At 42.2% G+C, this 11,770-nt stretch overlaps 1 protein-coding gene across 2 annotated transcripts in view; it reads right to left on the reverse strand.

The window, feature by feature from the left end:
• plcg1 (phospholipase C, gamma 1) overlaps positions 1 to 11,770 on the reverse strand; it is a 35,282-nt gene extending 23,512 nt beyond the window's left edge. For both annotated transcript variants that reach the window (XM_058050747.1, XM_058050746.1), the window contains exons 1-2: positions 11,514 to 11,770; positions 9,714 to 10,001 (exon numbers count right to left, since the gene is read on the reverse strand). In XM_058050747.1, coding sequence (XP_057906730.1) covers positions 9,714 to 9,930 — 217 coding nt within the window. In that variant the 5' untranslated portion in view covers positions 9,931 to 10,001; positions 11,514 to 11,770. The remainder of the gene's footprint in view (positions 1 to 9,713; positions 10,002 to 11,513) is intronic.

The raw sequence follows: 11,770 nt of genomic DNA on the forward strand, positions 1-11,770 counted from the left end.
ACCCTCTGCACACTGTCACCACCAGCCAGAGAAGCCTGTTCAGCGAGAGGCTGCTCCTCCCCAAGTGTAGCACCAACGGACTGAACAACTCCTTTGTCCCTCGTGCCATCAGACTGTTCAACTCCTCATTGGGGGGTGTCGGGGTTGGGAACAATAACAGGAGAACAGAGGGACGATACAATTTGAAATAAACTGGACATTTAACTCATGTGCAATATAACATGTGTGATGCCTACGGTGTCTATTTGTTTCAGATTGTATATGTTGATTTTATACTTGACTCTATAGTTTTAAACAGTGCTACATGTGGAACGATGGCGATGTCAATTTCCCTGAGGGAATCCCAAAGGGATTCTGTCTGTCTGCTGGCGAGACATCTTATTCTCACCAAATTGAAAGCCCCCCACCCCACATAACAGTTGGCTCGAGGAAGTTATTACGTGCACTATATACTGGATTATTGTTATTTTTATTTAAGGCTGGATTTTGTATTTTTGCTGCTGTAATTTATAGTATACTATAAATATAGTGCACTCTGGCACAAGAATTTCCTTAATTAATAAAGTTAAAGTTCTTATCCATCTATCTATACACACACATATATACATATATACACATATATATACACACACACACACACACACACACACACATATACATATATACACATACACACACACACACACACACACACACTAGGGCTGTCAATCAGTTAAAATATTTCATTGTGATTAATTGAATTTTGTCCATGGTATGGTTTGTATTTGGTCACAAACCAGAGGGCCAATTCGAGGCTAATGAACATAAGTGCCTTTGGAAGAGGTAAATATAGCAGGCACACTTGCTCCTAAATGATTGCACACTTCCAGTAGAAACAAAACAAAAACACAAAAACATTCCTGCTCTATTTCTGTACACGAATGAGGCATCTGGGCCAGGTTCACCTCACCAGGAATATCACATTACAGCTATGAGCTCATGTGTGTATGAGACTTTTGTGTGGAGAGAATATGATACATTGTGAAAAAAACAACATGTATGCCTCTTCTTTTTTTCAGTGTGCGTGCGAGTGTGTTGCATCCGGAGCAGAATGCAGCTGTACAGAAGGCATCCTGCTACACGAGTAGGCAGACTCACCCTTAAATGGCTCTGTAAAGCCTGCGTGCCCTCAATGAAAAAGGCCAACCCAAAAGGCTTAATGCTTCTGTATGGGGTTGGGTGATGAGGACCTGAGCTTATATCACAAATATTCTTGGAGATGTATCAATATATGACGATATAACATTTTAATTCAGCAGAGTCTTATATAAAAAAACGACAAGCCTTAATGAAATACACTTGTTTCAAATGGTAAAGCACATGTATTTATTGGGGATAATCTGGCTAACTGGGCGAATGGGGCGATCTGCACACACTGCTGCTAAATCTCCAACCAACTGTAATGCCTGTGGCTGTCATGAAGGAAGATGGAGTCACCCATGCCATTCCAACTGCATATGGAAGATTTATCGCACTCTTGTTTTGTTTACACAAACACGGGGAAAAACAGCACTCTTATTTTGAAGACAATCACGGAAGTCTATTCCGTGTTTGTGTGTATTTATGGCTAAGATGAGCCTCATTCCAAAATAACTGTGATTCCCGTATTTTTTTTCCCACTCAGAATCTGCGCGTCTCAATCGTCTTAAACATTCCTTACATTAAAGCCTTAAAGGGGACCATGATGCCTTTTCCACTTTTCGGGCCTACAAATGTAGTTAGAATGTTGTATTCTGGTGTTAAACCATACCAAAGTTTCACATCATGAGGTTTGCACATTTGGAAGTGAACCCTGAAAGAAGTTTGGGATGTCTGAAAATGCTCGGTTTCAGAGAGTGTGGTAAAACTGCCCCTTTGTGATGTCATAGAGGGCCGGACTTCCTTACATGGTGTTTGTATGCAGATAAGCACTCTGCCCACCCCCAAGGTCTGCTTCCAATTCCTAAAGACGCCACCATCAGGTACAAGTGGTTGCAGTTCCTGATTCCCTACCAGCAAAAGAAATGCATTTCTGGACTGTTTAGTGAACATGGGCCACTATGCAGCTGGACTAGCCCACAAACTTGCTGAAGCCCTACGCCTTTCCGTTACTTGGTGGTGTGGAAGAGTCAGAAGAACCAAGTCATGGGGCAAAAGCTCCTGCATACAGGGAGCGAGGTTGCTCATAGCTGTTTCCTGTTTCATAGCTGTATTATTATACTATTATACCTAACCATTATTATTATTTAAATTGTTTGTGCAATTTACTGTTTACGCTGTACATTATGTTGCTCATATTCGGTGTTATCTATTTATTCTCCATATTATCTCCATATTATTATTTATTATCTATCTTTTGTCTCTGGTGTTATACGGGAGCCAGGCAACAACATTTCGTTGGCAATTTCCCTGCTGTGTTTTTGTGCAATGACAATAAAGGAAGTATATCTATCTATCTATCTATTGAGAGATGTATTGAAATAACCTATTTTCAGCAAACATGAAAAACTATTTTTATCTCTGGGACTAACTCAACACTTTGCTAATCGTTTGTCTCGTCGTTTGCGTCATTCACAGACAGAAGACTGGATACCTAGCTCTCAATTTCACTACAAAGACTGTACAAGATGCTGGTTTGCTGTCAACATTTTTTACCTTAGACCTGGAGCACACAGCCATCCCAAGGAGAGTGGACATTGTAAGTGTTGTCGCTGCTGTTGTTGGCGATACTGATAATTTAAGATTTTCCTTTGTAAATGACTGGTTGTTGGGATCAGCCATTCCTGGTAAATATATCATATAGCAGACCAACACAGGGATAGATGAGAAGTCAAATGAACTTACAGGATATAGGATTTACAGAAAGTCTGCAATCATTATTTAAACAAAAGTATTGCGGTGCCTAAATGTGGGCACACCAACAGAAAAATGACATTAATATTGAGTAGATCCTCCTTTATCAGAAATACATGCTTCCTATACTCTTCCAATGAGGGTCTCGATTCTGGTTGAAGGTATTTTGGACCATTCCCCTTTCCCAAACATCTCCAGTTGAGTCAGGTTTGATGGTTTCCAAGCATGGACAGCCCGCTTTAAATCACACCACAGATTTTCAATCATATTTACGTCTGAGGACTGAGATGGCCGTTCCACAATGTCTTACTTGTTCCTCTGCATGAATGCCTTAGTAGAATTGGAGGAGTGTTTAGGGTCATTGTCTTGTTGGAAGTATCCAGACACGGCCCAACTTCAACTTTGTCACTGATTCTTGAAGACTGTTGGCAATCTGCTGATACTGACTGGAATCCATGCCACCTTCAACTTGAAGATTTCCAGTACCTGCACTGTCCACTCAGCTCCCCAGCGTGATGGAACCACCACCACATGTGACCGTGGGTAGCACGTGTTAGTCTTGGAATGCTGTGTTCTTCATCCACCATGCATACCGCCCCTTGTTATGTCCAAATAACTCCGTTTGACTTTCATCAGTCCACAGCACCTTATTCCAAAATGAAGCTGGCTTGTCCAAATGTGCTTTAGCATACCTCAAGCGACTCCCTTTGTGGCATGTGATCATGCTCACTCTGGGCCTTAACTAGAACTGTGCCTGTGGTCTTCCATTTCCTCACTATGTTCCTCACAGTGGAACCTGACAGCTGAAATCTCTGGGCTAGCTTTTGTATCCTTCCCCTAGACCAGGGGTCGGGAACCTTTTTGGCTAAGAGAGCCATGAAGGCCAGATATTTTAAAATGTGTATCTGTGAAAGCCATATACATTTTTTTAAAATATTGAATGCAATAAAATGTGTGCATTTGTATGTAAGACCAACAGTTTTAGATATAATGGGCTCTAATTACGTAGACCAGGCACACTACCCCACGCCAATGGGGTGTGGCCAGCACACTTTCGTGAGCAGCGCAGTGTCCAATAATAAATCAAATACTTGCTGCCATTAATGCAACTTCTGCTGCTGCATGGTTTTGAACCGTATTCAGTACACGTATTTCATTCTTTTGGCCATCTTCGTCAAAAGGCTTGGTTCTGCTTTAGCTATTTGACTAAAGGAGGAAAGTTTACATTTACATGTTTTTTGACATCTCAATGACCGAGGTAGACTACCGCATTACCCAGTAATAATCAAGTTTTGGTGTTTGACCTGGAAAATATCATCAAGAAAGATGGATATGGTCGGCCATATTGCAGTAGAAAATAGATGGACGAATTAAAATGCATAAGAAAGTTTTGATTTTTAATATTATTTTTAACAGTGATTTCTGTGATGTTTACTTTAAAATGTTAGCAAACATACATTTTTATTGTGGCAAATGCTTGAGAGCCAGATACAGTCATCAAAAGAGCCCTACCTGGCTCCCGAGCCATAGGTTCCCTACCTCTGCCCTAGACCATGATGTTGAACAATCTTTGCTCTCAGGTCATGTGACAGTTGTTTTGAGGCTACCATGGTGCTACTCCTCAGAGAAGATGCAACTTGCCACAAGCCACCTTAAATACCCGTTCTATGATTGGCTTCACTTGTGTATGCAGGTCAAGGGTCCCGTACCCTGACCGTACCCTGACCGTACCCTTCCCGTTGACCCGTACATTTTAGTATAGTATATCACATGCAAATGACGTCTGTGTGAAATGGGATAACAGAAAGTAAAAACAGGTGTGTGAAGTTTAATATGGAGAGTCACCTCTCCAACCCTTTTGTATTGTATTGTCCCTGTCTACTGGATACTATTTTGTACAACACACCAGATGAAGACACAGAGATTGCCACACTTGTGATCTGAATTTCATTCAACACACACAGACATGGCAATGGCTGGGTTCCGTGTCACAGACACTGCTGAATACTATGGTGCGCCGATCTATTGGATCGGCCAGCGATCGGTATGGGACGATAACCGTGAAAAAGGACAGTGTTGACATTGGCCATACTTTCTTTAAAACGGCAATCCCCTCTGCCGATCAGCTCCGCCCCCGTTGTAGCATCCAGAACAAGCACGTCTGCCGTGTGTGGGACTTCCTGTCTTTGTGAGAGTGATGGAAGTTTTGCACCCTTCAAAAAAGTGCCTCAAAAATGTCTCATCGGGTTGGTACTTTGAAAAGTTGTAGCTTGGTGCGGCATTTGGGGCCGAACACTGGGCAGGATGTGATGAATTTGAGGCTCACAATGAGATCAAAACCAACCATATCGTTGATATCAATATAGACTGGATTTGAGCTGCATCTCCCTCATGCCCGCTGAAGGTATTTGCTCAATTTTGCTAGCTAAAGATAAAAGCTAAAACAAACACACAGTCTCACAAATACAGACAAAAGATACTTATACATGCAACCACACAAAAACCTTAACTGACAGTTAAGGTGGAAACATCGAGCACGCATATGATAGCTTGCTTTGCAACAAAGGAAAAGCAGAATGTTCCAGACGCCTTGATGCCCTTGCAAAGGAAAGATGCCTTGATGCCTCAGCGAACAAACAAAAGCAGAAACACCATGAAAGCGGTTCAAGGAAGGGCAGTGACGAAAGCTGATTGGTCCAGGACTCCAGCCTCTTACACAATCTTGAGTGTATAAAAGGCCGGGCAGGGAAAGGAAGGGTGCTTTTTTGCAGCTTTGCTGTAATAAGACCCGCTTACTTGTAGGCATACAGGGACTGCAGATAAGCCTGGACGTCTGTATTAGGTATTGTTGTCAGGAATAAACAATCTGGTTCTCATTCTATAATTTGGTTCTTTAAGATTCCCTTATCCTCTATTCGAAACCCACTTAAGAGTCCTCAGGGGGAGGATTTCTACACTGCATGAAAGGAGGAGGAGGGGCGGAGCAGAAACCCGGAGGCACCGTTAAAGCTAACAGGCTAGCGTGTCTGTGGTGGAAGAAGTGGGCCAGGAATAAGCAGTAAGTCAGTAATATGGAGGTACTTCCAATAAAGTCCAATATGAGGAACGTGTGCCATGTCTGCCAGACTCTTGTTCCTCATGAAAGGAAAAGCAACCTATCACATTGCTCTTATATGGTTCCTGATGCTACAGTGGAAAAAAGGCCTGCTGAAAACCATGGACTCGCCATGTCCAGCCAAGTTTTGAAGTCCCAATGATTTAGCACACATGTAGAAGGAAGTTAGACAGCTGCTAAGCCCGATGTAGTTGACAGTTGTCTTTTAAACATGTTTACTACTCTTTCTACTACTTTCAAGTATATTTCAGTTGCTGACAGTTTTGACAGTAGCTTAAACAAGGCACTCATTCATATTGTTTTTTTGTTATTGGCCAAGGATTTGAGAATAGCTAAAGGTTTGTAATAAAAAGATTAGATTTGACTTTTTCTAGACTTATTCAGAAAAGAATGACCCACTTTATTGTAGCGGCTATTTTTAGATACCATTTTTTAATCCTCAGGTATTGTTTTAATAAAACAACTTGACACGCACATTGGGATATATATTCTATATCCATATTCAAATTAAATATGTCGGGATATGAGTTTTTGGTCCATATGGCCCAGCCCTAGTGTCTAGTGAGTGTTTGTGCCATGCTTGAAACAGCCGTTGTGCACACTGATATCCCACTGATATTGTATCTCCTCTCCAGCCACAGAAGGAGTCCGCGGCAACTACTATGATTCAAAAGGCAGCGGATAAACCTACTCATTCAGGTTTTCCGTGAATAATGTGACAAGACTAGAACTAAATGCATAGTGAAATAGAAAAGGTGAGTTGTGGATACCAGCATGTTCATGTTATGGTGAAACAAGCATGTTGGCTTTGTTTGCCTTGAAGTAAGAAATGAAAAATGTTACGTGAATAGCTCTTTCATATATAGCCATTTTCATTTTGTAAAAGTAGCTCTCACAAGAAAAATCCTTGCTGACCAATTACAGTCCGCTCCAAAAGTATTGGAACAGTGAGGCCAATTGTGTTATTTTTGCTGGAGACTGGAAACGTTTGGGTTTGACACCAAAAGATTAAATATTGCTTTTTACACTTTACACTGCATGTTGGTATCCGTATTGGACAATTTCACTCATGGATTATTGGGAATAGCAGCACGACATCCTGATCTGAACATCCCTACAAATACTGGTTCACCAATTTTGCAGAATTTGCCCTCACATGCCAAGGCTGATTATCTACTTATCTACTACTGATTATCTATTATTGTTATCTACAACAATACAAACAAACATGTACCCGATCATACAAAATACGGTTGGGTGATATGGACCTTAGCATATAGCACAATATTTTGGGGAAGTATCACAATATGACAGTATAAAATTTTATTTCAGCGGTCTTGTATAAAAAGCTACAAAAACTAACGCATTCTGGCAAAGGTTTCTGATGGATATCAGCCTCTGCACACATTCGTACTAAGTATTCAACCAATGTGGCTGTCATGACAGAAGATGTAGTCACCCATGCTAGTCCAACTGCATATGGAAGATACAGCAAACACTGTCCCAGAATCCGCACCTATTCCAGCTGTATTTCCATGGATTTCAAAAACCATTTTAAATTGTTTCACGCACGGTCCGCCTCTGGGCACGCCCACTACGCTGTGATTGGTCACACACCCAAGCACTCCAGACTACTGTTGTATATGGTATATAGGATATATAGTATACTAAATAAATGGATGAAATCTTTGGATAGCTACTTGAAAAGAGTGGTAATGTAGGCACCGCTGGTGTGATGGAGCTCAGGAGAACCAGGACGTCAGGGCGCTTCGTCCACTTCACCCGCCAGAGGAGGAGCACTAATTGTCAGTGGGACCGCTGGAACCGTGGAGCTCAGAAGCTGGACACGAGGGCGCCATGTTTACCAAGTGCAGACAATGTTGGCACACTGGGAGTGGAAATGCGTGACTACCCGTGTTTAAAAACCAATCTGGGCCCCCCCGATTGTGGTGAAAAAGCAAGCATTAATTTCCATGCATGCAGGTAAGACACTCCAATATGCTACATACAGGGCTTACATGTTTCTTGAAATCACAAACACGATCGGTCTGAACCAAAACTACTAAAATATCATTGTGAATGTGAACCATACATATTACATATACAGTTACATATTAATGTTACACTGTCAACAGCCTTAAGGTTAGCAAGCTAATGCTAACAGAGGCAACAGGAGAATACCCAACCCCAGAAATGGCAGAAATAGCAACTAAATGCAGCCCAACAGAATAATCTCCCGGTCAAACTCCGCTATTACCGACAACAACATCTGAAATCCAGTTGAGGTGAAAGGTAGTATGTTTACAAAGCAAAATACGGGGGCAGGCAGACTGCTCTGTCTCCACCTCCAACTGCTGAACACTAGTCACTCATTGGCTGATCTGGGCATGCACTGTGGTCTCACGAAGAAACGCAGCTTTCTGATATGTTTTAATTGTTCCCGAATACAAACATTTTAAAGTATTTGTTCAAATTAACTATTCTTTTTAAAAAAAAAAGTCATTATTTGTGCCGTTACGAATACCGTATTTGGGTTCAGCTCCAAACTCAAAAGCATACACAAGCTTCTTGGAGCACAGCACACAAAAACATACACCTTTCCCCGAGTTGTCTTGAACGCAGCATAATCGTAGGATTGGACAGTCGCAGTTTGGGAGGGAGGGTATTGGCAATAGCTGCATGGCTTCAAAGAGTTTGTGTTTGTTTGAGTCTGGCAGATTCTTTTTTTTTTTCGTTGGTCATATTGAAACGCCGGAGATCCGGCACGGTGCCGCAATACTTTATGCCCTGTACACAACCACTTACTTACACAAAATAAACCCAATGCTAGCACAGTAAAATCTTCCACAAAAAAGTGCTGCAGAGTGAGGAGGAGGGGGGGCGTACCCTAGCACGCCCATTTGTGACGTCACACAGAGGCAGTTTTAGAAAAAGCTCTCTGAAAGCGAGTGTTCAGAGCCATCCCAAACGTCTTTCAGGGCTCACTTCCACTTGCACAAACCTCATGATCTGAAACTCTGGCATGGTTTAACACCAGAATACAACATCCTAACTACATTTGTAGGTCAGAAAAGTGGAAAAAGCATCATAGGTCTATTTTAAGTTCCTATTATCAGAATTTAACAAACACACACCAAAGCAAATCGACACATAAATAGATATCGCTAAGGTTATGAACATATTTTTTAAGAATGGTGAAAATATAGTGAGCCAACATACCCCGAGGCCAAAATGAAAAATGTGTTGCATGTTCCTGCTAAAATATTGTCAAACAATGGCTTAAAGATATTATCTGTGTAATCCATCACATCTACGATCTTAAGACTGAATATGTTGACATCACCGTTTCTGAGCCCACATACTGCAGCACATTCTCACTAAATGTCAAACAGGAAAACATCCAACAGGCTGATATATGAAGGAGCTTGTACACAACAAAGAGGTGGAGGTTATTTATCTGTGATTGCCACAGAACTTGCATTTTTACTGAATTGAGAATCCATTCAGTTCAATTCTATTTTATCCCCTGCAGTAGGTTATGAAGCAGGAACATGTGGAAAGAAACCAATAATGGCCAGGCCAGCACCACTTTTCAACACATCAACCAACTTTCTTGACTTCTTGTCAAACTAAATGCAAGAACTGAAGGACTCACCCAGGACTTTGACCATATGTTGTATTTTTAAGTGTATTAAGTGTATTTTAAGTGTAAATGTGAGGCACTTACTCTCGCCCTCTATTTTGTCCGTGCCCCGAGTCCAGATAATGGTCCTCGTCTCCAGTTTGACTTGGAAAGTCCTCCTCTCTGGCCGCTGGGATTTTTTCGAATAAAACAGCGTAAGCACCGTCCCCAGCTCCAGGTCCCTGTATAAGTTGTTCATCTCTGCATCGTTGTCCATCCATGGGACGGGACCGTTGGAAAAGAAGGCTGAGGCCCCGGCCATGTTCACTTCCCCTGTTTGTTATCCGTTTCCTCTCAGAACAATATGCTCAGTCCAGGCCTAGACAGGGATACCTACAACAGGAGAGGGGGAGGAGGGAGGAGGCCCATGAAACAACAATTCCTCAGGGTGTTCAAATGTTGGACCAGTACACACTTTAGCAACACAGCTGATGAATCCAGGAGGCATGTTTGACAGCTTTTCAACTACCACTCCTATTCTCATTTTCTTTACAAGGGATTTTTTCTGCCAGGCTTTGTGGCAGTTCAAGCATTTCTAACTGGCCTTTCAGACAAAACCAACACACATTGTGAATATTTGTAAAGATTACACAGCAAAGGCAAAGATAACACAATAATATGCATTGAACACTTGCTATAGGAACAAGTTGACATTGTAACGTTCTAACCCAAAGCAAGTACATTCTGCATGCTTTTTCATTTGTTTTAAGAATGCAGAGTCTCAGTTTTGATTACAATACTTTTGCTCAAATGCCAGTCAAGCCAACAAGTATTCAACCTTTTCACTTTTCTATATATTTGAATGTAGAATATAGAATGTTGTTTGCACTCACAGGCTTTGTATTTATGGAAATATCAATGCGTGAAGATCAAGTTCTAACCTTTCCTCCAAGAGAAAATCACCAACATGAGCAGGGTGACCAGAAAGAATGAAAAGGTACATTTAATGTTCCATTTTATGTCTTTGTTAAACACACCTGGTCTCGTTTTAAGGCTAACATTTGCTACATCCATAAATTGGCTGCTCTGTAATATAAATTGAAATATTACAGCCAAAGGTTTTGCATTTGTTTTTCATCTTGCAACATTTATGTGCCTGCAGTATTTTGGATATTCAGTATTTCCCCCTTGCATCTGTTGTATAGTGTTTGTGTGTTTTGGACGATTGGGCGTTGCTGCACGTTTCCCCTTGTCGGCCACCGTAGAAGAGAATCCCAATCGACTATTTAAAAGTGTACGCAACGCTCCAATGTGTCTCCACAGATCAAGAAAATTGTCATAATTTAGTGAGTCTATACGGCAGACACTAGGAAATCAGTACTTTTCATATCTTACCTGAATAATGAACTATTCCTACATTGACACCGAGTGCTACGAGGCGTCATTGTGGTATGCAATTACAGAATAAAACAAAAGAAAAAGACATCTGGTAGGCGGGCTAACATCCATTTAAGCTAATCAAATACAGTATCGTTCCGAACGCCAAGCGGAGTCTATTTGGCTTTCTACAACCGGCGGGCAGGTCGTCTTATCGGCACACTCGGCTTAGGTAAGGGAGGCAACGTTTTGCGTGGAAGACACTTGGTGGCCAGAGGTAAGAGTCATACTGAAATAACTCCAAACGTCTGGCGTGGAATCGGGCCGGTAAGAGCTAGCATGTTGCTGGGCCACAGAGCGTCTGTTTTCACACCTTCAAAGGGGCTGACGTAAAAGTTGCTACGGCCTTTCCTGCCGCCACTCGACTGCTTTTATACTGCGGTTGAAAAAAGTGGAAAAAGACACGTCGCGGTGGCAGCGAAGATGTGCTGTGCTGTGCTGTGCTGTACCGAGCTGTGCTGGACTCACCGCCGCAATCTCGGCCTGGCCACACATCTCTAACCGCCGCACAACTCTCTCCGGTGGCACCCCCCTTTGCTGCCTTTCGTCCACTATCCCAGGATTAGAACACCAGCAGGCCGCCCGGAGAAGGCTCACCAGCTCCCGTCAACAAAACGCCCCAGTTTGTCCATGGAGAGATGGACAAGCAGGCAACGCGGGTTGTGGTAAAGGTACGTCTGCCTGTACGCTCCTCCTCTCAGCGACCACCAGTGGCGTCAAAAGAC

This window comes from Doryrhamphus excisus, chromosome 16 (assembly GCF_030265055.1).
Source record: "Doryrhamphus excisus isolate RoL2022-K1 chromosome 16, RoL_Dexc_1.0, whole genome shotgun sequence".
NCBI lineage: Eukaryota > Metazoa > Chordata > Actinopteri > Syngnathiformes > Syngnathidae > Doryrhamphus > Doryrhamphus excisus.